The 25,890-nt window shown below is 56.1% G+C and overlaps 10 protein-coding genes across 10 annotated transcripts; 6 read left to right on the top strand and 4 right to left on the bottom strand.

Moving 5' to 3' along the window:
• Positions 1-1,262: 1,262 nt before the first annotated feature.
• Positions 1,263-7,020, top strand: DCS_02767 (cation chloride cotransporter; the record flags this gene model as incomplete). Its single annotated transcript, XM_040800093.1, has 10 exons — positions 1,263-1,434; positions 1,493-2,030; positions 2,089-2,536; positions 2,598-3,609; positions 3,667-4,267; positions 4,302-4,392; positions 4,468-4,628; positions 4,679-5,015; positions 5,100-5,333; positions 5,761-7,020. The coding sequence occupies 10 exons, from the start codon at positions 1,263-1,265 to the stop codon at positions 7,018-7,020; spliced, it is 4,854 nt and encodes a 1,617-aa protein (XP_040660976.1).
• A 248-nt stretch (positions 7,021-7,268) lies between these two features.
• DCS_02766 (CobW/HypB/UreG, nucleotide-binding domain containing protein) lies at positions 7,269-8,366 on the bottom strand (the record flags this gene model as incomplete). The annotated part of the gene is made up of 1 exon (XM_040800092.1): positions 7,269-8,366. The coding sequence occupies one exon, from the start codon at positions 8,364-8,366 to the stop codon at positions 7,269-7,271; it is 1,098 nt and encodes a 365-aa protein (XP_040660975.1).
• A 528-nt stretch (positions 8,367-8,894) lies between these two features.
• Positions 8,895-9,158, top strand: DCS_02765 (uncharacterized protein; the record flags this gene model as incomplete). Its single annotated transcript, XM_040800091.1, has 1 exon — positions 8,895-9,158. The coding sequence occupies one exon, from the start codon at positions 8,895-8,897 to the stop codon at positions 9,156-9,158; it is 264 nt and encodes an 87-aa protein (XP_040660974.1).
• A 1,463-nt stretch (positions 9,159-10,621) lies between these two features.
• Positions 10,622-12,448, bottom strand: DCS_02764 (uncharacterized protein; the record flags this gene model as incomplete). Its single annotated transcript, XM_040800090.1, has 2 exons — positions 10,622-12,079; positions 12,167-12,448. The coding sequence occupies 2 exons, from the start codon at positions 12,446-12,448 to the stop codon at positions 10,622-10,624; spliced, it is 1,740 nt and encodes a 579-aa protein (XP_040660973.1).
• Positions 12,449-14,260: 1,812 nt separating this feature from the next.
• Positions 14,261-16,119, top strand: DCS_02763 (guanosine diphosphatase; the record flags this gene model as incomplete). Its single annotated transcript, XM_040800089.1, has 3 exons — positions 14,261-14,492; positions 14,566-15,979; positions 16,062-16,119. The coding sequence occupies 3 exons, from the start codon at positions 14,261-14,263 to the stop codon at positions 16,117-16,119; spliced, it is 1,704 nt and encodes a 567-aa protein (XP_040660972.1).
• Positions 16,120-16,381: 262 nt separating this feature from the next.
• On the bottom strand, positions 16,382-17,622 carry DCS_02762 (uncharacterized protein; the record flags this gene model as incomplete). The annotated part of the gene is made up of 3 exons (XM_040800088.1): positions 16,382-16,756; positions 16,818-17,381; positions 17,479-17,622. 3 exons carry the CDS (start codon positions 17,620-17,622, stop codon positions 16,382-16,384), a joined length of 1,083 nt encoding a protein of 360 aa, XP_040660971.1.
• A 1,061-nt stretch (positions 17,623-18,683) lies between these two features.
• On the top strand, positions 18,684-19,706 carry DCS_02761 (putative Ras-related protein Rab7; the record flags this gene model as incomplete). Its single annotated transcript, XM_040800087.1, has 7 exons — positions 18,684-18,713; positions 18,784-18,837; positions 18,932-19,027; positions 19,104-19,283; positions 19,341-19,385; positions 19,445-19,547; positions 19,597-19,706. 7 exons carry the CDS (start codon positions 18,684-18,686, stop codon positions 19,704-19,706), a joined length of 618 nt encoding a protein of 205 aa, XP_040660970.1.
• Positions 19,707-20,937: 1,231 nt separating this feature from the next.
• DCS_02760 (benzylsuccinyl-CoA dehydrogenase) lies at positions 20,938-22,476 on the top strand (the record flags this gene model as incomplete). The annotated part of the gene is made up of 4 exons (XM_040800086.1): positions 20,938-20,961; positions 21,020-21,096; positions 21,158-21,902; positions 21,967-22,476. The coding sequence occupies 4 exons, from the start codon at positions 20,938-20,940 to the stop codon at positions 22,474-22,476; spliced, it is 1,356 nt and encodes a 451-aa protein (XP_040660969.1).
• Positions 22,477-23,415: 939 nt separating this feature from the next.
• DCS_02759 (uncharacterized protein) lies at positions 23,416-23,878 on the top strand (the record flags this gene model as incomplete). The annotated part of the gene is made up of 3 exons (XM_040800085.1): positions 23,416-23,552; positions 23,641-23,730; positions 23,791-23,878. The coding sequence occupies 3 exons, from the start codon at positions 23,416-23,418 to the stop codon at positions 23,876-23,878; spliced, it is 315 nt and encodes a 104-aa protein (XP_040660968.1).
• Positions 23,879-24,277: 399 nt separating this feature from the next.
• DCS_02758 (GTP-binding protein) lies at positions 24,278-25,836 on the bottom strand (the record flags this gene model as incomplete). The annotated part of the gene is made up of 6 exons (XM_040800084.1): positions 24,278-24,863; positions 24,930-25,361; positions 25,428-25,452; positions 25,506-25,520; positions 25,724-25,752; positions 25,808-25,836. The coding sequence occupies 6 exons, from the start codon at positions 25,834-25,836 to the stop codon at positions 24,278-24,280; spliced, it is 1,116 nt and encodes a 371-aa protein (XP_040660967.1).
• Between the last annotated feature and the right edge of the window lie 54 nt (positions 25,837-25,890).

The raw sequence follows: 25,890 nt of genomic DNA, 5'->3' as shown, positions 1-25,890 counted from the left end.
CTGTGATAGGACTCCGTCATTTTGCGAACATCAATGCTAACGAAACAGCGAATCGGCTGGTGACGATGTCGTACCCACTTCACGGCTGACCACTGAACAGTGCTGACCGCTGAGTTCTGACCGCTGGAGTCTATGGCGTATTACTGTACATGTACAGTAAGTAGATGGAGCCCCAGTGGATGCTCCGCTCTACTGTACAAGTATTAGCTGTTTCCGCACGGCCGCACCGCCCTCACCGCCGACGCTCGAGTTCGTTTGGGCGCGCGGGCCGCTGTGGATCAGATCCCACCAGGTTCGTACAAGCACGGAGCAAACTCATAATACATTACAAGTTCCTTAGTACCTTGGTGAGCAGGTGTTTGTACCAACAGTACGGAGTATGGAGGACTAATGGTAATACCTACAAGAAATTAGTACTTGTAGCACTCCGTACAAGCATTACTACCTAGTACTTGCAGCGTACTTAAGCACCAGCAGTACGGAGTACAGTGCAAGTAATTATACGAGCAGCACAAAATATTCGCTCTCACGTGGAGACATTTTGCCTGCATGCCGCATTAGTTCCGTGCTAACGAGTTTCACCACCAGGCTCAATGAGAGTTGTCTCTACGCCTCCGGAGCCGGAGTACGGAGAAAACCTGTCCGAAAGGACAGCCCCAAATACTTAGTACGTACTCCGTACTCCGTACAAGTGGCATACTTGTTTCGTCGTAATACTCCGTAATTAGAGCCATTCTTGCAATGCAAGTACATGCTCATGTTAGGTACTAGGAAGTGTACTTATAGCACGGAGTACTTACACCGACTACGTAATTATTTCATACTCCGTACCAGACATGTACACCTACAGTACATCGCCCCCATGCTTGGACCACCTCTCCTCCCCCTCTCTCCACTTCTGATCGATCATCCATCCCACTACGGCTTAGTTCACTAGGACCTTCATCGCCCAGGAAGCTCAGCCAAACCAAACTGGTTGCCCATTTGGAGACAGCCGAGAGAGGAATGCAACGTCTCCACGGCATCAACATGCGTCATCCGCGTTTGGTCGAAGGCATCCGCCGCGACGTCAGCGTGCCTCCGATGTATGAACCGATGTACGATTGCTTCATTGATGCTTCCCTTGGCAGCCTGCTACATTGACGTCGAGGTACCGTTCGCCCCGTCCAATCCGATTCTCGACTAACTGGTTGGCCGGAAGGCTGTCGAAGTAGCCCGGAACGATTCGACGGCGTTGCTGGAACACCGCTCGCGATCCTACGATGCCGACTTCGCCTTCGCCCGACGGCAATGGCGCCGCCGAGCACCGAAAGAGCGCCAAGCTCGGGTTGATGTCTGGTGTCTACATCCCCGTCTTCCTCAATATTACGAGCATCCTCATGTTCTTGCGGTTCGGCCTCGTTCTCGGCCAGGTCGGCTTCGTCGGAATCATGGGTACGCTCCTCCCAGAGGTCCCTTGCGTCATCATCCGCAGACTAAGCTCGATCCCTAGGTCTGCTAGTGACGGCGTATTGTGTCGATTTGCTGACCACCCTCTCGCTCTCCGCCATTGCCTCCAACGGCGAGGTCAAGGGTGGCGGTGCATATTACCTCATCTCGAGGTCTCTCGGCCCTGAGTTCGGAGGCTCCATCGGCATCCTGTTCTTCCTCGCGCAGTCTCTCAATACTGCTTTGAACATAGTCGGTCTCGTCGACTGCATACGACTCTACCTTGGACCAAGCTTTCCCCGTGGCTACTGGGCCGGTTATGGCTTGCAGACAATTGCCCTCACTCTCTGCACCGGACTCTGCCTGCTTGGCTCTGCTACCTTTTCGAGAGCATCCAACGCTTTGCTCGCCATCTTGACGCTGGCCGTCGTCAGCATCCCGCTTTCAGCCATGTTCAAGCAACCGTTCCGGGATGAAAGGACGGGAATAGAATTCACGGGCCTCAGCCTCAACACTCTTGCGAGGAACTTTTTGCCCCGAACGGACAACACCGGCTACAATGGATTGGCCACCTTTCGCGATCTATTTGGCATTCTCTTTCCGTATGCTCACCCCTTGTGTCCGTCGTTGACTAGGCACTGACGGATAGAATCCAACCAGAGCCACGGCGGGAATCTTCGCCGGCGCCTCCATGTCCGGAGATCTGAAGAATCCCAGCAAGGCTATCCCTACAGGTACCCTCTGGGCCATGGTGACAACCTTCATCGTCTACTTTGTCGTCGTTCTGTCCCTGGCTGCTACCACCACCCACGAGTCGTTTCTCGCCAATGCCAACATCATACCCCTGATAAACCTGTCCGCCCCTGTTATACTCGCCGGAGAGTGTGCCGTCACCTTGTTCTCCGCCTTGATGGGAATCATCGGCTCCGCGAAGCTCTTTCAAGCTTTGGCCAAGGACCAACTTTTGCCAGGACTGTCGGTATTTAGCAAAGGAACAAAGAAGTATGATGAGCCAGTCCTGGCCATCATGTTGACATATGTCATTTCTCAGATTTCCCTCTTGGCCGATTTGAACCATATTGCGACGTTCATTTCCATGGGATACCAGGTAGGTATCCATTTCGTCCTGCTGTGTGATTCGATGACGCTGCGCTAACAAGCATGCGCAGATGACCTTCTTCGTCATGAACCTCGCCTGTTTTCTCCTCAAGATTGGGTCGGCCCCCAACTTTAGACCGGGTTTCAAGTACTTCAGCTGGCAGACGGCCTTTCTCGGCAGCCTGCTCTCGGCAGCAGCCATGTTCTTCATCGATGAGACCTACGCCTCCGTCGCCATTTGCGGTCTCATATTCTTATTCCTCCTGATTCATTATCTCTGCCCTCCGAAACGATGGGGAGACGTGTCTCAAAACCTCCTGTATCATCAAGTCAGAAAATATCTTCTTCGATTGAAGCCGGAGCACATCAAGTTTTGGCGACCACACATCATTCTCCTAATCAACGATCCGCGTCGACAAGTGAACCTGATACAGTTCTGTAATTCAATGAAAAAGGGGTCCTTGTATATTCTCGGCCACGTCATCGTAACCGACGACTTCGATAGCGGCGTCCACGAAGCTCGACTTCAGCAACAGGCCTGGACGAATTACATCTCCGAGTTCTCCAGGATCAAGGCATTCGTTCAGCTTACAATGTCTCCATCCATCACATGGGGCATCAGGAACCTGATCTTGTCCGCTGGCCTGGGCGGCATGAGGCCGAACATTGCCGTTATGGGCTTTTACAACATGAATGAGCTTCGTAAATCCAACCCCAGGGTGACTATACCAGAAGTGCCTGCGTCACCGGCGGTGAAAATGCGACGGCCGCCCGAGGCTGATGTGAGGGCACCCGCAACGAAGCGCCGCCGCGACACGTCAGCCCGGCTGCTTGAAGGAGTGTTGCCGACGGACGTGATCAGAACCGAGGGTATGATGTCTCCGACAGACTACATGGTTATGCTCGAGGATCTCGCACTCAAGTACCGCCTCAACGTCGCCGTCGCCCACGGTTTCGAAAAGCTGGAAAGACCGCGACGAGATGGCGGCAACTCCAAGAGATTCGTTGACCTGTGGCCCATCCAGATGTCAGCAGAGGTCTTGTCTGACGGCAAAAATATTTTAACCACAAACTTTGATACATGTGCGTGAACAAGTGGTTCTGCGTCAAGGCAACGTCAGCTAACCGCAGTTCGTGCAGATACCCTTATTCTGCAACTAGGTCACATATTAGAGAGCGTGCATACATGGAAGCAGGCGTACTCTCTGCGAGTCATGCTGTTCGTCGAGTACGAAAACGAAGTAGAGGACGAGAGTGCGCGCGTGAGAGCGCTGCTCGAGAAGCTACGGATCGAGGCTAAAGTCTTGGTGTTTTGGCTTGCCTCGGGCCACCTCAACACGTACGAGTTCATCATCAATGGTTTCACAGATGACATCGATACGGAAATCATCGTCAACGATGCGCTCAAGGGTGAAAAGTGGTGGGAGGAATTGCAGGCCTTCCGCGAACAAGTCAACAGTTTGTCGTCGAGCCGTGACATGGGCCAGATGGCGCACTTCCTCGACTCTACCATCGGAAGACCAGGCGTCTACAATCCGCACGAAGAGGGCACCGTCCGTCGTCGCCGTTCCAGCATGGCCGAAGTGGCAGATATGCTCAAGAAGCCTGCGATGGGAAGCCTCGCCAAGATGGGAGTGAACATGGGCATTCACACCCATCACCTTAGCGAGGGTGTGCTTCAGGATGAAAGTTCTGAGGAGGAGTGGCACTCCGAGGCAGACACGACGGATACGGAAAGCGAGTACGATGCAAGACACGAAAGCTTCGTGAATCAGGGAGACGTTGATGCGGAAGATGCAGCAAGGTGGCCTTTGTTGGGAGATCGTCGATCGAATAGAGAGCCATCGAGACGAGCTCGACGAGGGCGTAGGCCGAACAGCATCCGCCCGATCGTCCCCCCGCCATCGTTTGGAACCATGTCGACGACGCAAACTCTGGCAGAGCGGCCGAAAGACCAGCGCCTCCCTCAAGTTTTGGAGACTGGTACCAGCCCCCAAGAAGAAGGCAACAAGGATGCGAGCCCAATGTTGGAAGCCTTTCCGGCCCTCGGTTCACTTGACGTCACTCCCCTCCCTTGCGCTGCACCAACTAGGTCAAGGTCTGTGAGCCCAGGCTGGGCGGCGGGAAGCAGAACTCCCAAAGATGGGGTTAGGACGCCAATCCGGCCGTCATTTTCTCGGCAATCCTCTGTCGCGCGCTTCTCCAGCCGGCTCGTGCCAGAGGCGACAATAACAAGCGAGGCGGAAGGGTCCAACATCAGCTTCGCGCCGTCGATGCCGCCTACGCCGAGGACGGAGAGGCCGACGCATTCGAGACAGTCCTCCCTGGGCCGCTTTTCAAGTCGACCCGTGCCCGAAACAAAGGTCGGGGGCGAGAACGAAGGCCCTCGCACGATCCAGTTTGTAGAGCAACCAATGACGGGTTCGACCTCGGCCTCGCATTCCCGGCACCACTCCCGGGAGTGCTCGTCCACGATTGGCCAAGGAGACGTGAGCTTGAGCATGCAAGCACTGGTAGAGTCTCGCAAGAACGACGTTGGGGTCGGAGCCGGCACTGACGAAAGCTCAACGCAGGGTGTCGCGCTCTCGTTCAACGACCTGCCGAGCCGGGCGCAGCACCTCATCCTCAACGATCTCATGCGCCAGCACTCGAAAGACACGGCCGTGTTGATGACGACGTTGCCGATTCCCTCCGACGGCACGAGCCTGGAGGAGCTGGCAACGATTCAGTACTTGTCGGATGTCGAAGTGTTATGCAACGAGCTACCGCCGACTTTGATGGTTTTGAGCAACAACATGACGGTGACTGTGAGTCTGTGAGACGATGTAAACAGCGCCGTGAAGACGATGTGCGTTTTTGTGCTAGGGCATGTGGGTAGATGATCACCTTTATTGCATGTGTCGATAGAAAGAAGTAGATGGCTTGCATCCATAGTGCTGTGGGCTTCTTTGTCTTCCTGATGATGAATAGCGCAGGCGAGCTGTACAGTCTGTGAACAGGAATACCATGGCCACGTTTACACCTCTTTTGTGTTCTGCTATCTCGTCAATTGGACGACGTATCGTCCATTTTCTACATAGTTGCTTCCAAGTTCACGGTTCGCTCACCAGACTTCATATATAGCCTTCCAGTCGCGCAGTGATATGCGCACGATGCATGCAACACCTTGTCGTCCGTCTACGGTTGCAACTGATCAACACGGTATATCACCTCCACGCTGACACAACCTTGCAGCTACAGACAAAAGGGGCGCGATTTGGGAAAAAGGTTCACCAAAGCTGCAACATGTCCCAAGTTGTTATGACGCAGCACGCAGAAAGACTTGGCTACCCACCTGTAGGCCCAAGGAGACTCAAGATGGCTGCGGCAAAGTCAGGACTCGTCGAACAGCAGTACAAGCTCCTCATCACGGTGTCGAGAAAGCCAGAGGAAGGGACCAGCACTACGGCGGAAGAGCATGGCGCGAAGGCACTTGGACAGCCATCAACTAGGCCTCCACCACTTCTGCTGAATGACGAGCGACGAGAAAGATTCTACATGCATTGCTGGACGGTGCCTAGTACCATCCCGAATCACAATGAGTCTATCGCCGGCTACGATCAATATCATCGACAGACCAAGTTGCGCTCGCGAAGTGTGACGGATCAGATACAGAGCGATGACCCCGTTCTGGAACCGGCGAGAACATCAGACTCGCCAAAAGGGCCGTACGAGAGAAGCAGCACAGCCATCGGAGTGGATGGATTCTGCCACAACTGCGGCCTCGACATCACTGGCATTTCGTTGCCAGCATTACATGGGGGAAGCACAGGCGTTCCAGCGGCTAGATTCTGCGGCAGCTGCAGTCTCGACGCCACAGGCGCTTCGTTGCCAGCATCACCGACTTTCACGGATGAGTTTCATGTCCCACAAACCTCTCTGTATCAAGATGGAGTTGCGCATGCACGTTCGACGTGGACAAGCTGCATCTCGGACGAGTCGTTGCCGTCGAATTATCCAGATGAGCCGCATAGCCCGGGAAGATTGGCACCCTCACCACGTTCGTTGTTGTCCGTTTCGCAGAGAAGATCGTCTCTGCATCAGAACACATGTACGACTTTCCCGAGTGACATGAGCAGATCTGACGCATCTTTCGGCGTCCCATCACCCATTTCTGCGTGGCAGGATTCGGCGACATCGCCGGTTCCTGTGCGACGGGATCCAATGGAACCGTCCTTCAATGCACAGCAAGTTCCGTACCACACGCCGCTGCTGAGCGACAAAGGCCTGCGAATCATGCATCGTCGGTCTAGCATCATCCCCATACGGATCCGAGATCGCGCGCTGCTCCCTGTACGCGAATACTCATCTCGGTGTTCTGTCGACATCGGATGTTCCACACTGGGGAGAATGAAAAGAGCGAAGGTGGTAGACATTCGATGCGAGAAGCTGTCGAATCGTGAGGCGAAGAAGTGTCAGCAGCGTGTGTGTCATGGAGCGGTAGGCTGGATATAAGATACCCGCCAGCAGGATAGCCTCTCAGGAATTATGAAATCTTGGTCTCGCTCCATATGCTCATATCGAGGACTTTCTCTCATGCTTGTATCTACATGTCCCCATCATGAACCCACCAGAAGCCGAATTCTCCCTGTTCGACCTTCCAGGATATGCCCTCGTCCTCATCCATGCATGCGTCGCCGTCATAAATCGTCTACGGCGTTCTATATACCGTCTACGTACCGTCCATGTATCTTCTCTATCCATCAATTCTGTTCAATCCGATTCACTGTCAGCCGGCCCTTGTCGACGCCTTCCAATTCCACGAGGCCGCCGGCCTCGATCTTATTCTTCCACTTCTTGCTCTCGCCACGGCCGAGGATGATGGTCATCCTCAGCGCCACGTTGCTGCTCGACGCATTTTCTTCCTGGGCCTCGACCATGGGAGTAAAGGTCCAGCGGCCAAAGGCACCGTTGAGAATGTAGCGCCCGCGGGCACTCGGCTCGGGTTGGGGCACGTCGGCGTCGGAATTCTTCGGCGGCGATGACAGAGAGAGGACGGCTTTGATGCGATAGACCTCGTCTTTGGGGGCCGAGTTGAGCAGTAGAAGGAGCTTCTTGGCGGAGACGGCGACTGCGACGCTGGGGTCCGGCGCTTCGAGCCGGAGCGACAAGACCTCGACTTCTTGCTGGTGGTGATGGCCGTCACCATGGTGGCCAGCCTCGAAATCGGCCTCGGTCAGGTCCTTGGCCAGGCCGCCGTCCACGCCGAAGACGACGGCCATGTCGACCCAGCCCCTGTCGGTCTTGACGGTGGCGACTTCGACGTCGAGGTCACCGACCCTGTCGAGGCACTCCTCGTACCGGTCCTCGCCAGCCAACTCCCATTTGTTGAATACGATGAGGTCGGTGTACCTCGCCTGGATGCGGGCCGTGTAGCTCGTGTCCTCGTAGCCGGCCCAGTTCTCAACGTCGATGAGGCTGACGACGCCGTCGAGGACATATCGACCCGTCTCACGCGCGATCCGGTTGACCTCGAGAGCGAGGGTGGCGGGGAAGGCGGAGCCGCTCGTCTCGATGACGATTCGGTCAGGTTCGACGGTGGCCTCGAGCTCGCGCAGGGCGATACCGAGCTGGCCGACGAGGTTGCAGCAGATGCAGCCGTTGAGAAGCTCCTGGACGCCGGCGATGGAGGAGCTCGAGGCGAGTTGGGAATCGACGGCGACGTCACCGAACTCGTTCTTGAGCAGAGCGAGCTTGTAGGCGGCATTGGTCGCCCGCAGCTGGGGGATGAGGTTGAGAATGAGGGTCGTCTTGCCGGAACCGAGGAAGCCGGTGATGATGGTAATGGGAATCGGCGCCATGACGACGAGGGAATCGGAGTCAATTCAGACTCTTCGCCGCGTTGGGCCGGCTGCAAGTTAAGCTAACAAACGATAGACGGAAAGAAATGCTTCTTTATTTTCTTCCGGCGATTGGTGAAAGAATGGCTGAAAGGTTGTTGTCGGATGTGGATACTAATTGGAAATGCTGGTATTAGTGCTGGTCATAGTTGGACCGACCACCGACTGGGCTACTGTAGTTATTACTTGGTTGCTGAATGGCGGGGGGGGGGGGGAGGTCATGACACCAACGTTTAGGCCAAACATCTGGAAATTCAACCCAGCAATCCAAGCACAAGCACAAGAACAAGAACAAAATTATTCGTTCATTGACCCCTTCTGGCCTTGAGAGGGAAGGCAAGTGTGGATAAAATTTCACATTTATATTGAATGAAATCCGGCTTCGTGGACACGGCTGTCGATCTGAGGGCCATTGTCGAATAGACTGACGTCATTTGCAAAACCAGCTATCCAACAGTCATCGACATCGTCCTCGATATCGACCCAACCATGAACGAAGAGGAAGAGGAATCAGCTGCCACCGTGTCGTACTCCTCCCCCGTATGCTGCATGTTGAGCCATCTCAACCCGGATTTCACGTACAAGCATCAGACGAGCGACGAGCCTGCGACGGAGCATCCAACGATGCCTTCTGAGCAGGCGAAAACAGGCGACGATCAGCAAGAGACATTGACTGCCCAGCTGGATCGCGTGACGGAGAAGGACAGGGTGATGGACAAGCAAGATCCTCTCGTGGCGGTGCCCCATGTTTGATAACAGTGAGTTCCTGGCCGGATCCATCTTCATCAAAGCTGCCACATGGCAAGGACAAGCCCATGCCAGATGTGCTGCTGACCGTGACATACCAGGTCTCGTCTCCGAGTGGACGTGCCAGGCGGGCTGGGCAGAACGCATGAGTAACAGCCCCGAGAGAACAAGCAGGACCAGAAAGATGGGAACGGCCACATGTCGTCAATGGACACGGCAGCCGCTGGTTGGTATCTTGGTATGACTCCGGCCTGTACTCGTACAATGGAGAATTAGAATCTGAACACAGGCCCAGCGGATAAAGTTTATAACAGAATGAGGCGACGGTACTCCGTACTACAGTATTGGGTTACATGTCGTGTACTTGCGTATGGAGTAAGTAGTCAAAGCCCGATTGATACGGAGTAATAATTACATGGTACGAGTCGTACATGTACTGTACACGTCCAAGCAAAGCCGCACACGCCATACTTAATCCTTGACAAAACCACGACCGGGCACAACAGTGAGCGTCCAATGCTGGCAACGATGCACGGCCGTCGCGGTCCAAGTACAGCACTGCCCAGTTCTCACACATGTTGATGCCCGGGCGGCTGGTCCGGGGCAAAAAGCATGCGGACCACGCATGGCTCATGCAACCGCCGTGCTCGTCTTCAAAGACGCGAGCTGGCAGGAGCCTAAACATGTGGCATCACTACGAGCCAAAGTAACGAGCATCACCTCCCACGCTACCCAAGGCTTCCTTCCATTCCAGCATTCATTCCAAGACCTTCATTGTGAAGTGGCATGTCCCCCCTTCTTGGCATTGTCCCGCCGACAGAGTCGTCAACAAGTGACGATCAAACGGGAAATTTCCTATATCCAAGGGTTTTACTCTACTGAGCGTTTCCTCCGAGGAGAAAAGGCAACGCGACACCGTGGGTTGCTGGGTGAAGGTCGTGGCAGCTCAGTTGCTTTTTGATGAAGAAGAAAGAAAGAGAAAATCAAAAGAGTGCGGGTGCAAATTTCGTTGATAAAGGTCGAGGGGCCAATGCGCTAACCCGTTTTGGAATGGTGACTCAGCAATCCAGCAGGCTGTACTCCGTAGTAATAATCATTGCCGATAAAGATACTTGCAAGTGCCTTCAGACAGGAGAGAACCGGTTCACTGTCAGAAACCAGAGCTCGTCATCGCTGATCGTTATGGTGGTCGAATGGTTGTCTGGAGTGGCTGCGACCTTTTGGTGCTGAAACTTGGCGGACCGTTTCTTCTTAGATAGCGCCGAGGAGAAGGATGTAGCGATCCATGTAGTCAATCACCATACAACTTGAACGATTTGCTGTCCGCAACCATCGCCCGTCCTGCCGAATCGCCCGAGGCCCTTTGGTGATGCCAACGTCGCGGCGGATAGACATTTCGGCTTCGTACTTCCGGCCATGAAATTCGCAGCGGTCAATTCTAGCTTCCATCGTATTTGTCATGGTCATGGTCATGGTCGCGCAAGACCCTTTCCGAGCAGCTCCTTGGCCACCTCATCCACGAGTTTCTCGTCCGGAAATATCTTCTGCTTCGCCAGCACGGTCCCCTGCGCATCCAACGCTCGCAAAAGGTCGGCCAGCTCCCCATCAAGTTCCGTGCCGTACACGAGATGTCCCAGCGCCGACAGCATGCCCTGCAGCGCCTCCGTCGACTTTTCCTCCTGTCCGATGGCCTCGACGACCGATGCCGCCAGCTCGACCTGATCATCCACCGGCAGGCTTGCCTTGGAGCTGACGGCACTCTGTCGACGACTTGCCAAGGCAAGGTTGAAGAGGAGAGAGGAGGCAGCCACTCGGACGTTGCTGTGGCTGTCGTCGAGGAAGCTCGACGAGATGAGCTGGATCATGGGCGTCCTGAGTCGAGCCCTTCGCAGTATCTCCTCCGGAAAGAGCGGCGTCGAGAACAGGTTACAGCCTAGCTGCAGAGTCACCAATCGCAGCGCGTACGGGCAGTCGTCCTGTCCGATGACAAAGTCCAACAGACTGCCGATTGTTTTATGCTCCGCCTCTTCCGCAAAGCACCCGCTCACGCGAGGATCGACGAGGGCACAGCGCAAGAGATCAACGACGGCAAAGAGAGTCTCCGGCGCCAGGCGGGCCATCGAGTCCTGCAGGAGACGCGACAGTTGGTCCATGCCCGGAATGACGGCCTCTTGCGGGCCATCCCTGCTTCTTGCCTCGAGGTAGCGCATCAAGCTTTGAACCTCGGCCTTGTTGGCCAGCTCGTCCCCCATCTTGATGGCGAGCTTGCTCATCGGCGGCAGCTTCGAGAACAGCACAGGCTTCGCGTCTGGGTTCGAGAAGTGAGGCAGACGCAGCCGCTCATGCGGATGCGGGGGATTCGCCATCTGCACCAGCAGCTGGACGTTGGCCCGGAGGTTGTCCGTGCCCGTCCACCGATTTTCCTCCTCTCCCTTGAGAAAGGTGATGAACGTTGGCGTCGCTCGGATGGAAAACTGTTGCGCCACGGCGGAGCCCTGGGGGTTGGATATGTCGATCTTGATCAGCGTCGCCTTGTCGCCAAACTCGCCCGCCAGTTCGTCGAAGACGGGGTACAGAAGCTTGCAGGGCGGGCACGTGGCCGAGGTGAAGAAGACGACGGCGCACGAGTGTTTTGCGCCGTCGAGCAAGCGACGCAGTTCATCCCGAGCCGTGACCGACTTCACCGACCCCTTTGGGCCGGCCGGCCGCGTGGGTGCCGTGGCACCATTTTCAAGTCCTAGGATGGAACCGTTTGCTCTGCCGACGTTGACGCCCTGTGCCAGCTGCGGAAGCAACGTGCGGCCGAGGGGCGAGTCCAAGACGGCTTGCGGCATGCTGCTGATGTGGCTGGGGATTCCCTTTCCGACGAGAAAGTTGGAGAAGGAGCCGGAAAAGTTGTTGCAGTTGTGATGAAAGAGATCATAGGCCTGGCACGCACGTCAGCAGCATGCGAGGCACGGCAACGGCAATGAACGATGCAAGGTCATCGTCGACTGCGTGCGCGGGAGAGCTACCTCGAGCGTGAAGATGGGCCGTATCGAATCGAGGTACTCCTCGATAATGTCCATCGGCAGACTCGTCATGCCGAGGTGCAGGCGTTGCATCGGCTGACCGAGGTGCGAGGAACCGGGCCTGATGACAATGATCCCCCCGTCGTACACATATTCGCGATTGTCTAGTTCGATCGAGGTGTGATAGATGGCATCCAGTTGGAATCCTAGAAGGCCCATGGACATCTGGCGAGCGATGCCACGCGAGAGATCGTACACGAGCAAGTGGACGTCCATGGCCGCCATGGCGACCGTTTCAGGCGAGTACCTGTTGTCGTGCAGCGAGAGGAAGACGGGGTAGACGGCTCTGAAGGAGTATAATGCCGCCAGGGCGGCGACTACATGTAATTAGATATCAACATGGCCAAAAGGCGAAGGCGAGGGCGAGAGTTGGTGGATACTGATGGCGCATCGTCACATGGAGCCTGGCAGGCAACAGACGGGCTACGTACTGTATGTACATGTATGACGACGAAGCTTCTAGTCAGAATAGCGCCGCCAGTACGCGGCCGTCTGGAGACATGTCTGGTAAGCAAGTAATTACTCCGTACTCCGTACTTGCACCAAGTACTAATGGAGCACATTTGGCATAGTACTGTATTTGTACCTGTACGCCTACTTGCGGTATCAATAGTGCAAGTACGCAGTACAGTGTCCGTACTTGTACTTGAGTATTGTCTGTGCCGAGTCTTCTGTACAAACAAGTGTAAGTAGTTGCATGTACCCCCCCTCTGTACTGGAAGTACCTAGCTAGTACTTACTTATTACTTGACTCAAAGGTACCTAAGTACGGAGAACAAGTGAATAGTTGTACAGTGCAACTTACAGTAGATGTACACCTATTACATGCAAGTGCATGGACAATAGCAATTACAGGTACATGGTGAACTTGAACAGTACGTAGCGTAGTGCAAAGGCCGCTATTGGCTATTGGGGCTTGTGACAGACCTCACGAAAGGGGCCTGGCGAATCATGCGTTGAGGCTCGGCGCGTTCAATATCGCTAAACCGCGGCCCGGCATTTTCCATCCGATAGTACCGTGCCTGTGAGGGCGACCTGTGGAGAGCAGTTCAACTTCACATACGGAGTACTAGGTAATGTACTTACAACCACAAGCAATACAGGTAACGCCGTCTTTCCGAGCCTAATGCATCATCGTGCATGGTTCCTCAGACTCGAATCATTGTATCGTGACATTTTACCTCAAGCTCTATACTTGGAGATAGCATCAGGTCAGTCTCAAAGTGATGGCCATCATCATCTTTGAGTGGGGAGGCATTCCATGAACGAATCCATACACATATCAAAGTAAAACAAGTACAAAGGTCTGCTTGCGTTGTGATGTACTTTGTTGTGCTGCTTTTAACACAGAGCATTATTACAGTACTTCGTGCCTAAGTAGTATTCTTAGAACTCCTTTAGTAGTGTGCATGCGAACAAGTACTTCCGAAACCACGGGTTGGATAGTAATATCGAGATCTCGAGCACGTACATAGGAGAAACTGGTAGGAAATGTACTCGTACAATGCTGCCACTCCACAGCCGTGTAATAATAGGGCCTGCATTTTTTTTATTCATCGTTCGAGGTGACCCGGCAGTTTTTGGCGCGAAACCACGTCGCCCGCTAGTGCTTGCACTGTGGCAGCATCCCAGGGGGCTATCAATCGAGCAAGCCAACGGTGTCGAGGGAGGTCCAGGGTACCGAGGTACATTTGTTCAGGGACACGATCCATCCATCCACCTATCCGTCCTCACCATCCGCCTTCCTTCCTGCACCTTCTCGCCGTCTTCCGTTCGACTTCTGGTGCTTCCTTTCGACTTCTTCCCTGCACGACCTACTCCTCCCTACCTGTTTAATTCCTCTTCTCACTCTGCTCCTCAATCTACTGCGCCTCTCTTCCTTGTGCTTTCCAAGTCGTGTTCTCACCTCCTCCACTTCGGCTGCCTCCATCCGCGTATCTTGATGCGCGTCCACGCCACTCATTGAACAGTTCCAGCCTCCGTGTCGGTGTCGTCCTTTCGCCCTCTTCCTCTCCTGCACCCTCCCCCGACGGCCTCATGAGAAGAACATCCGTATCCCTTCCGACGAAACAAACTCCTCACGACCCACACGAGAAACCTGATCGCTACGCAGCCAACCGCTGGCAACGGCAGCCCTTCGCGGCTGTAAAGGAAGCCTTCATGGCGCAATCACAGAAGGCGCGTTACCTCAAGACGGCCGGCATTTCCTTCATCGTCCTCCTATTATTCTGGTGGCTTGCCCCCAGCGGCGTCGAGGTCTACCATGACGGTGAGCACATGCCTTCCCTTGCCTTTCCACCTGACCCGACCTGGCCTGACCCGACCTCGCCTGGCTGCTCCAGTCTCCCGCGGCAAAGGCTTCCCTCACCCCAAGGGTTTCTCTCACGCCAAGGGGCCCTCCCGTGCCAAGGGGTCCCCCGACCCCAAGGAAAACGACGGTCAGGCTCCGTCCGACTCGTCCTACGGCACCGATCGATGCGCAAAGTCCTTCTCCAAGGACAAACCCATTATCCAGTACGTCCTCATGATCGACGCTGGCAGCACCGGATCCCGAATCCACGTCTACAAGTTCAACAACTGCGGTGCCATCCCCGAGCTGGAGAAGGAGGAGTTCAAGATGACGGAGAAGTCGGTCGGCGGCTTGAGCAAGTACAAGGACGACCCCGTCGCCGCTGCCAAGACGCTCGACCTCTTGATGGACGTCGCCATGGAGCACGTGCCCGACAAGCTGAAGCGATGCAGCCCCGTCGCCGTCAAGGCGACGGCGGGCCTGCGCTTGATCGGCAAGGAAAAGGCCCAAGCGATCCTCGAGGAGGTTCGACGCCACCTCGAGCAGGACTACCCCTTCCCCGTCGTCGCCGAGGAGCAGAACGGCGTCGCCGTCATGGATGGCTCCGACGAAGGCGTCTACGCCTGGATCACGACCAACTACCTCCTCGGCAAGATCGGCGGTCCCGACAAGAGCCCGACCGCTGCCGTCTTCGACCTCGGCGGCGGCTCCACCCAGATCGTCTTCGAGCCCACCTTCAAGGGCGTCGCGCACGGCGGCATGCCCGAGAAGCTCGCCGATGGCGATCACAAGTACTCGCTCGACTTTGGCGGCCAAAAGTTTGAACTGTACCAGCATTCCCACCTCGGCTACGGCTTGATGTCGGCCCGCAAGGCCATCCATAAGCAGCTCGCCACCGACATGGCATCCAAGGCGACGAGCGACGCTTGGATGGACGCGCCCGTCGTCCACCCTTGCATCGCCCCCGGCATGTCGGCCGAGATTGAGGTGGACATGGGCGACAAGGGGCCGCGGAAGCTCAACTTCACCGGTCCCTCGCACGCCGCCTCGGCCCAGTGCCGTAACTTGGCCGAGAAGATCCTCCAAAAGGACGCCGGCTGCAAGCTGGCTCCCTGCTCCTTCAACGGTGTCCACCAGCCGTCGCTCGGCAAGACGTTTGCCAAGGAGGACGTCTACATCTTCTCCTACTTCTACGATCGCACCAAACCTCTGGGCATGCCCGACTCCTACACCATCCGGGAGCTGCACGACCTCACCCAAACCGTCTGCATGGGCAAGGAGGGCTGGGATGTCTTCACGAGCATACCCGAAGCCATGGACGAGCTCAACGATCGACCTGAACACTGCTTGGACCTCAATTTCATGACGGCCCTGCTCCACACCGGATACGAGATGCCCATCGACCGAGAGGTCAGGATTGCCAAGAAGATAAAGGGAAACGAGCTGGGTTGGTGCCTCGGCGCCAGGTTGGTCCCCCCTCCGACCTCCCCCCCCCCCCCCCCGCACGTTCTAATCGTCGAAGGCGACGGCTAACTTGTGCGAATGCAGCTTGCCTCTATTGGCCCCTGGCTCCGGCTGGAAGTGCAAGATTAAGGAGATCTCCTAGAAGGAGCTTCGCAAAACGTAGAAGATGGCCTCGATAATATGTACAGCACCACCACTCTAAAATTTGGCCCAGAGGGGTCACGTCAATGTCTGCGCCGAGAGGCGCCCAGGAAGGACCGGCGCCGCACGAGGGTCGCCGACGTTGCGACGAGCACCATCGTGCGGGTCCACGGTTTCATGCGGCTGGCTGCACGCAAGCGTGAAACCGGCGAGAGCCATCGGTAGAGGTGCACAAGGGTATCATACAGATGAATGAATGAATGCTACAGAGGCGCCGTTACCGTCTCCAACACCTCGTCTATGACATCTTCCGGGCCGAGGTCAACGAGTATCGCTCGCACCGCCTCGAGACTGCTGCCCCACTGCAAGCTTCGCTCCTTCTCGGGCTCCGTGATTTGAATGCGATGCAGATACACACTCCTTGCCGCCAGCTCGACGAGAGCAGGCGTCACATAGTCGAGGCCGTGCAATGGGGCGAGGCACCGGACGAGCATGTCGAAATGCTTCGTCGCCGTCGGCGTTGTGCCGCTGGCGACGGCACGATGCATCCGGAGAAAGGAGATGATGTTCATCTGGTACCGCAACACATCGAGATCGACCTGAACTTCTTTGCTCAGCTGCGCCAGCTGGCCAATCTCCTAGGTGATGTCAGTCGTGGCGCCGAAAGGGATCGTCGTCACTGTACATGGAACAACCTACGGCGTCGGATAGCAGCGGCTCCGCTACCGCTGAGGTGGCGTCGCTCATGTGCCTACTTCTAACGACACTGCCCGTGGAAGCCAGCTCATCGGCCTCCCCGTCATCGAGCTCGTCAAGATTTACGAAGCCATCGTCGGGATCGTGCCAATGGGCGAGGGCGAAAAAGTCGTTGAGGTGAGCCGTCACGTGGGCCTCGCCACCACTTCGGGCCTCAAGCAGAGGCAAAAAGACAAACTGCTTCGGCGCAGTCTGCACAGCGGTGCGGGTGAAGATGCGCCGCGTGCGGAGCAGCTCGAGGGCCTGGATCTGGACGAGGCGGGGCGCACGATTGAGGTTCTTGGCGAGGATGCAGTTGGCGATTTGGCCCGTCGGACCGGCCGTGACGGGCAAGGAGGAAGAGTGCTTCGTTGGGTCCGAGGAAAAGTATGATGCGGGGCGCGGCTGAGATGACGCATCGGCCGTGGACATGTCCGGATGGAGGAGGGCGGATGCGAAGGCTTCGAGCGTCGTTTCGGCATCGCAGTCGACGACGGCGCATTCGAGTCCAAATGTCTTGCGGGCGATCTGTGATGGATACAGAGTGAGCTGGCGCTCGCTCTCGTACTCGATTTCGCAGAGGCCGGGGGGAGGGGGGGGAGGGGCAGGGGGGGGTGGCAAATACCAGCAGGAGCTCCTGAACGAGGTCATCGATGGCCTCCGCCGGGGTGCTGAGGATTCCATGTTCTCGGCCGATGAGGCACAGGAGCACGGCGAGTTCGAGGTCACTCAGGCCGTGGACCTTTTGCAGCAGGTATTCATCCGCCATTGCGAAGCGCCAAGGGCTTCCTGGTCCACGGGTCCATCAGGCCGACTCCATCAGGCCGACTCCATGACCTGTCGGCGAAGTTGTCGTCCTCGGTTGACGACGAATGTGCTTGTAGAGGCTTCGAGGGGTGAAACGAAGGCGGGGTTGGGACGCGAAGTCTTGTCAGGCAGCGGCATCACGAGGGTTTACCGTCAAAGACATATATTGCGTCACGTGCATTCCTAACCCAGAAGTACAGTACATGTACGGAGTACAGTATACTGTACAGTACGTACTCCGTACCTAGTTAGGTATTAAGTACAGCTCAATACACGTACGGAACTGTACTTTACACTTGCAGGTGCATTAATTATTTCTCGGCAAGACAAGGTTGGATGAAGGTACTGTACATGTGCATGTACGAGTACGATATGCAGGAATAATCACGGGTAAGTCGCGATATCGGAATCCGACAAGTAATTCCAGTACTGTACTGTAGGTGTAATGCACGCTGGCGTACGAATACAATGGAGCGAGTACTTGTACTTGTACTTGTACTTTCGTCTCGCGCGTGCCATCATATATACTGTATAGTAGCAGATGTACAAGTACTCCGCTCCCTCAGCAGTACTCCGTACTCCGTACAGTAAATAGCATGTTGGTGCATAAATGTCCCCCGCCAATTTATGCATCGGCCTAAGCCAGGCCCCGTTAGCACGGGTAACGCGACAGCCCCTGGCGGCCAGCAACACAAGACATGAGCGGATGCTCTCACCGTCACTGGCCGAGATCCAACCATCATCCATCCTTTTAGGTACTTACCTACCACTACTCCGTTGGCAGCCCATCACGCCCCTATCACCTTCCTGCGACGTCGCAACCTAGGACGACCGGCAGACGTCCAACATCATAGCCTTCGCTCCCTAGCCATTCACTCTGTTAATTTCGTGTAATCGGACGTTCTTTCACCTTGTTGGGAAGCGCTGCGATACAGCATCTCGTCACACACCCCCTACCATTGACCTGTTTCTGGAGATCACGTCATATACGAAGGCGGCGGCCGACGACGACTACAAATCACCATGTCCTCGAGAAAGAAGGTCCTCCTCAAGGTACGGGATCGTGCCACCACGTCGGGCATGCCGCCGCACGAGGGAGGGTGCTGACAGCGACGCGTTGTAGGTCATCATCCTGGGAGACAGCGGTGTCGGCAAGACGAGCTTGATGAACCAATATGTACGATCCGTTCCCTGCCCCTCTTTTGGCTCCGAGTCCCCCCCAAGTCAAGGTGCGGAATCATGACTGATGCACCGTCGCTCTTTGCACGCAGGTCAACAAGAAGTTTAGCGCGAGCTACAAAGCCACCATCGGAGCCGACTTCCTGACGCGAGAAGTCTTGGTCGACGACCGACAGGTCACCATGCAGGTACGGTGGCCACTGGGCAGACAAGAATGCACGGCAGCAAGATGATACGGATTCTGATGGCTGACCGTTCCGCCAGCTCTGGGATACGGCTGGGCAGGAGCGATTTCAGTCGCTCGGCGTAGCCTTCTACCGCGGCGCCGACTGCTGCGTTCTCGTCTACGATGTGAACAATGCAAAGAGCTTCGAGGCGCTCGACAGCTGGAGAGACGAGTTCCTCATCCAGGCGTCACCCCGAGATCCGCCCAACTTTCCGTTCGTGAGTCGACGACGTGCCAGGTTCCGGTTCCGCCCCCGGATGCTTACCGTCCCGCAGGTCGTGCTCGGAAACAAGATTGATGTCGAGGAGAGCAAACGAGTGGTACGTTGGCAGTTCACGAAGACGCATGGCCATGACATGACTGACACGTCGTGACGCAGATCTCCAACAAGAGGGCCATGACCTTCTGTCAGTCCAAGGGGGACATTCCCTACTTTGAGACGAGCGCCAAGGAGGCCATCAACATCGACCAGGCATTCGAGGGTACGTCGGGCTCGTCCAGGGCGGCCTGCACACCGCTAACTTGGCTCAGTCATCGCGCGAAACGCCCTCGCCCAGGAGGAATCTGAGGAGTTTAGCGGTGACTTTGATGATCCGATCAATATCCACATCGACAACGACCGAGACGGGTGCGCATGCTGAAAGAGCCGGAAAGTGTGTCTTGTGTAGTCGAGGTTGGTCGTTGGAGCGAGACCCGCAGAAGGAGCGAGACCTCTCAAGAACAGTATACCCTTCACCGAGCCGTGTTTCGCCCTCAAGCATGTGCGTGGAATACAGAGTCGATTCTTTTTCTTGATTTATTTTTGCGAGTATATGACAGTTTACACGTATTCTCGTCGTCCCTCTCGACCCGATCATCAGGCCTCGCGAGGCTGTCGGAGTTGGCACCGAGCCGTGTATGCATCGTGGCTCATGGCAGATGTCCGAGGCGAGAAGATCATGGACCAGTGGTGCTAACCGTACGCCGGCATATTAGTGCGAGCGTATGGCAGATCAGCGTTGTTTGACCTTTTCCAGGGTAGGTCGGCGAGAGCGGATAAACAGTAATAGTGACCTGGCCAAACAGGACAGCTCGTGCCGTTATGGTTCACGTCAAAATGTCGTTGAGCTTCCTGTGACAATGTCCTTGGTGATCTGACGTAATCCGCAGGTTTTGGTACAGGTATTATTACCTGATATTATTTCCGTGCTGTTGTTACAGAGTAATTCTTACAGCACAAGTAATAATACCCCATACTGTTCTCCTTGCTAATAATTAATACAGGGTAAGGGCACTCAGTCGGCGTTCTATTTGATGTCATGGCCCCACCAGGACCGAGGCTGCGTTGCCAAATGTTCTTAAGTACATGTACTTGTTAAGTCGCCTACGGAGTAGACAGACCAACATTCGGCGTACTGTACTGTGGCCGCCCAGCCATAATACCCCGAGGTACTTGCTTGTAAGTACTTAAAGTAGAACGTTCACCCGTGTTATAGCAGGGCCAAATACTATTAGCTACCTCCGTACGGAGTACTCCGTAGTATTAGTTAACTTGTACTCCGTACGGAGTACAAGTATACGTACATCTGCAGGTACAATTATTACTCGCAATACGGAGTACTCCCTACAGCCGATACATACTAACGATGTAATACAGTACTAATACAACTAGGTACAGTGGCGAGCGCTGCACAACCTCGGCTCCTTCACTATCCAGCTTGCTGGTATTCTTGATTATGGTTTTCTTTCCATCGGCTTTGTCGGCACCACTCTTCCCTGATGATCAATAGTCTTCTATGACCAGCCGCTCGTCCAGGATACAGAGAGCCCGTTGAACACAATCGCCGAGTACCAACGACCTTTGTCGGTGTGCCCCCAAGCATAGCAGTCATCATGTCGGCCCACATCCCACCAATTGTATGTCACCGTCGAGAAGGCATTCGCATCAAATGCTGACGTGGAATAACCTGCACAGATCGCAAATCGCGTGAGCGATGAGGCCAAAAAGATGATCGACGTGGTCGCCAAGTTCGTCGAGGAGGACTGCATTCCGTGAGCCGCACCCTCTGTCGGGCCGTCGAAGCTCCCCTTGCTGATGCTGACGATGCTCCAGCGCCGACCCCGTGCTCGAGGCACAGATAGGCGAGGGTCATGACCGCTGGGAGAGACACCCGGCCATTGTCGAGGAGCTCAAGGCCAAGGCGCGCAAGCTCGGCCTCTGGAACATGTTCCTGCCCAAGGGCCACTACGAGGAGTCTCCGGGCTGGACGAACGTCGAGTATGCCATCATGGCCGAGTGGCTGGGTCGGTCGCGCGTCGCCTCCGAGGCGTGCAACTGCGCCGCCCCCGACACGGGCAACATGGAGGTGCTGGCCAAGTACGGCAACGACGAGCAGAAGAAGCGGTGGCTGCAGCCGCTGATGGACGGCAAGATCCGTTCTGCCTTTCTCATGACGGAGCCGGGCGTGGCGTCGTCGGATGCGACGAACATCGAGCTGAGCATCCGGCGCGACGGCAACGAGTACGTGCTGAGCGGGCAGAAGTGGTGGTCGAGCGGTGCCGGCGACCCTCGATGCAAGGTGTACATCGTCATGGGCAAGACGGACCCGGACAACAAGGACGCGTACCGGCAGCAGTCGGTGGTGCTGGTGCCAGCGGGCACGCCGGGCATCAAGATCAACAGGATGCTCAAGGTCTACGGCTACGACGATGCGCCGCACGGCCACGGTCACCTCACCTTCACCAATGTCAGGGTGCCCATCTCCAACCTCGTGCTGGGTGAGGGCCGAGGATTCGAGATTATCCAGGGCCGTCTCGGCCCAGGCCGAATCCACCACGCGATGCGCACCATTGGCGCGGTGAGTTCACCATGCTCCGTCACGTGAGCGGCCGTCTTGCCACTCGATGCTAACGTGTGTACAGTCTGAGCTGGCACTCGACTGGATGCTGATGCGCGTCAACGACGAGGCCAAGAAGCCCTTCGGCAAGCTCCTACGCGAGCATGGTGTGATCCTTGAGTGGATCGCCAAGTCGCGCATGGAAATCGACGCCGCCCGCCTCGTCGTCCTCAACGCCGCCCTCAAGATGGACGAGCAGGGCGCCAAGAGCGCGCTGAGGGAGATTGCGCAGGCCAAGGTGCTCATCCCCACGACGGCGCTGACCGTCATCGACCGCGCCATCCAGTCCTTTGGCGGCGCCGGCGTCTGCCAGGACACGCCGCTGGCGGGCATGTGGGCGGGCATCCGGACCCTGCGCCTCGCCGACGGGCCGGACGAGGTCCACCTGCAGCAGATGGGTCGGAACGAGAACCGACGGGGACAGCAGGTCACGGAGAAGATCAGACGGCAGCAAGCCAAGACGGCCGAGCTCCTGGCGAAGCATGGAGTGCAGCTTGCACAACCGGGTACGAGGATTCGGCATGCCAACCTGTAGAGTATGGTGGAGCAGTCGAAGAGTCAGTGCTGTGCGGGATCCTGCACGAATATGCCGCGCTTTCGATGAATCTGCTGTGCCAAGCTCCTCATAAGCCGGCAGGGCGAGTCAAATGGCGGCATCGTGGAGATGGGAGGGCAGACGGGAGTTGGAAACGACTCGAATCGCCATGGTGGTGGGTGCCATCTGCGGCAACAACGGCTTGGCTTGTGAGGCTATGCACTCGTCCAGTACCGGTATTTTCGTCGTCATGCTTATCAAGCAGTCGCCGTCATTGCATTCTGTACATTGTCACGGACGGTCAACATCGGCTGAGCCAGTGTAGGTGTAATACAGTAATTACATGCAAGTATGAGTGCTCGAAAGAGTGCAGTCGGTCCTATGGCATGGTTGTTGGCTGGATTGAAACGTGGAAAATGGACGAGGAAATAAAGTGCCGTCTCCACCTGCCACATTCCACCGACGAGACGACCCCTGTGGTTGCCCCGTCAACGGCGTAGGCCGATTCGGCTAATGGTGTACTTACTAGTAAGTTCTCCGGCACTGTAATTGTACGCTGTGGTACTTGTAAATGTGTACTTTTTGCCTGCAGGGATGCCTGGTGACCAATTTTCAGAGCAGGTCCATACAAGTATTACTGCAAGCAAGCAAGTACACCTGTAAGTACAGTATGCTGGCAGCAGCACAGCAGCACGGCTGGCCTGCTATTGTTCCCCAGGGGCGTGCTGGCGTCACTTTTCACAGTCGCAGATCCCCTGTAATACTTGTACTTGCTTAGGTCCCGAAAATCAATCCCTTGCACGCACCCTCCCATCAACATACCACCGCTGTACACAAACAAACATCGCTCTTCCGCACGCAAAACGTCGAAAAAACATATCCAAACGGGTCAAAGCCGCCGTCTGCGTCAAAGTGCTCGAAGGAAAAGCTCGCCTCACCATGTCATCCAGCACCGTTCTCGCCGACAAGGACGTCAACGCCCCCGTCGCCGACACCATGCAGCAGGACATGTCCAAGGACGTGAAGAGCATGGAGTACCACCGCCAGGTGTTCCAGTCCAAGATCGCCGAGGACACGTACGTGCCGCCCTCGCCGTCTCGCACCGTCGCCGTCTCATCTCGGTCCGTCGTAATCGGGCTCGCGAGCTGACGTCAACATGCACAGGTCTGGTGACAAGTACGTATCGCCGTCGGACAACATCATGAGTCCCTGCACGGCCAAGATCAACGCCCTGCGTAACAAGCACGCAGCCAAGTGAGCCGTCTCCGCACCCGCTCCCCATCCTCTCCGCTTGGCGCTGACCGAAAGACGCAGAGTGAAGCCAAAGTCTCTCTTCGCTCAGGCGAGCGCTAAGAAGCTCTCGGGCGAGAACCCCTTCGGCGCTCGACCGGCCAAGCCGTAACGGGCACCGGCCGTGGCATGTTTGAACGCTCGCACATTGTTATTTGCTGTTTCCCAACCTCCTTCCGGCGACGCGCGCCGTTTCGTTCTCTACGACGTCTGGTGCAAACCACCGACATCCACCTAGGCACCTTGGGGCATCGGCGTTTTCGGGGGCATCATATTTACACACCCAGATTGTTGCGCAGCAGCGCCGAGGGGTAGCAGGGCAGATTGCTGGGTCGACGTGATTTCAAGGGACCACCAGTCGACGACGAAGATAGCGACGAAGACTGCAAAGCAAAACACGCACACCGACGAGGGCGTGGGTCGTCGTCCTGTGGCTAGAGGCCCAGATATGCTGAGCAATTCATTTTCTTTTCGTATTTCGTGTCACGTACCGCGCCACTCCACCTCGGCTCTACGCCTTCCAGGCAGTCACCATGTAAACGACATCCTCGTCCGCCACCGGGTGTCCCAGCCCGACCCTTTGCGGTATGTGCCTGGCGCTGGCTCCCCACACGAGCGCGTACTTGAACGTTTCCTTCATGCTGCGATGGATGCGGTCGCAGACGTCCTCGATGGTGCTGTTGCTTCGCACAATCAGCGCTTCGCCAAAGTCCGGGTCGACGCCTTTCCTCTTGGTGTATATGCGGATGAGCTTGAGCTCCTTCCAGCACCGGTCCACGACGTCCTGGATGCCGAGGTCGAGTTCACAGCTCATCACCACCGTCTGCGGCTCGCGCGCCAGGCTATCGAGGAAGTCGAGTGACACGCTGTCGATCTTGTTGTAGACGTAGAGGCACTTGATGTACTTGCGATGGTCCTTCATGATGACGTCGATGAAGTCGTCGACCGTCGCGTTCTCGTCCCGGATGAGAACCTCGCAGTTCAGGATCTTGTAGTCGCGCAAGATGTTGTACAGCATCTTCTCGTCCAAGTACTTGGGAGGTGATTGGAAGGTAATCTTCATCCCGCCCGCCGTCTTCGCCTTCAGATAGATGTTGCTGTCGGCCGTGTTAGCGGCCGCACCGGCGTGACGGTGAGGTGGAGTCGGAGGGAGCTCTGCTCACGGCGGCTCTCGGTTCAGACGGATGCCGACGGCTTCCAGTTCAGCCTCCAACAACGCTCTCTGCTCGGCCTTCTTGGTGGCGTCGAGAACCATCAGGATCAAATCGCTCGTCTTGGCCGCCGAGATGACCTGTCGACCTCGGCCCTTTCCCTCGGCGGCACCCTCGATGATACCGGGAAGATCAAGGAGCTGAATCTCGGCACCACCATACTCGAGCACACCCGGAATCGCAGTCAGGGTGGTGAAGGCGTAGGCGGCAACCTCGGATCTCGTCTTCGTCACCTTGGACAGAAATGTTGATTTGCCGACCGAAGGAAATCCGACGAGGGAAATGCGTGCATCGCCGCTCTTGCTGACGTCAAAGCCGGCGCCGCCACCGCCGCCTGCACCTGGGCCGGGCTCTAGCAGCTGGGCCCGGAGCCGGGCAAGCTTTCTGGGCACCAGTAAGTATGGATTGTCGGCCAAAGAGGCCCCATGGAGGGGCGCCTCCGATGCTCACCCTTTCAATAGACCCAAGTGATATTCTGGACGGTGTCAGCACCAATACAAAGTTTTAAACGAACCTATGATTTCGTACCTGTGGCTTTGTTTTCTACAGACAAATGTCAGTAAACTGGTTGTTGAGGTGGACAGGAAAGGCCATGACGATGGTGGAACGTAGGAAACTGTCCACCATAGACGTATGGGTGATGCGTCGATTTCCCCATATTAAACCATGACTGGATAGAGAGACAGATCACGCTTCGCCAGGTGATGACTGGATGAAAGCAATGGACCGAATCCGCGCGAGCTTACTTTGTGTCCTCCTCATCTCGTCCTCAATCCTAGAAGCCGTCAGCCGTTTGGTCCAATCGCTCGTGTTGATGCGGCTCGACACACTCCTTGATCTTTTCTGTAATGTTCACCATTTTGATGGATTTTATTTAGAGACGGCTGCGCCGTCTGATCGCGATGAAGCCAAT

The sequence above is a fragment of the Drechmeria coniospora genome, chromosome 01 (genome assembly GCF_001625195.1).
Source record: "Drechmeria coniospora strain ARSEF 6962 chromosome 01, whole genome shotgun sequence".
NCBI classification, from domain to species: domain Eukaryota; kingdom Fungi; phylum Ascomycota; class Sordariomycetes; order Hypocreales; family Ophiocordycipitaceae; genus Drechmeria; species Drechmeria coniospora.
Note: the sequence above shows the minus strand (reverse complement) of the source record. Positions and strands in the feature narration are given on the sequence as shown.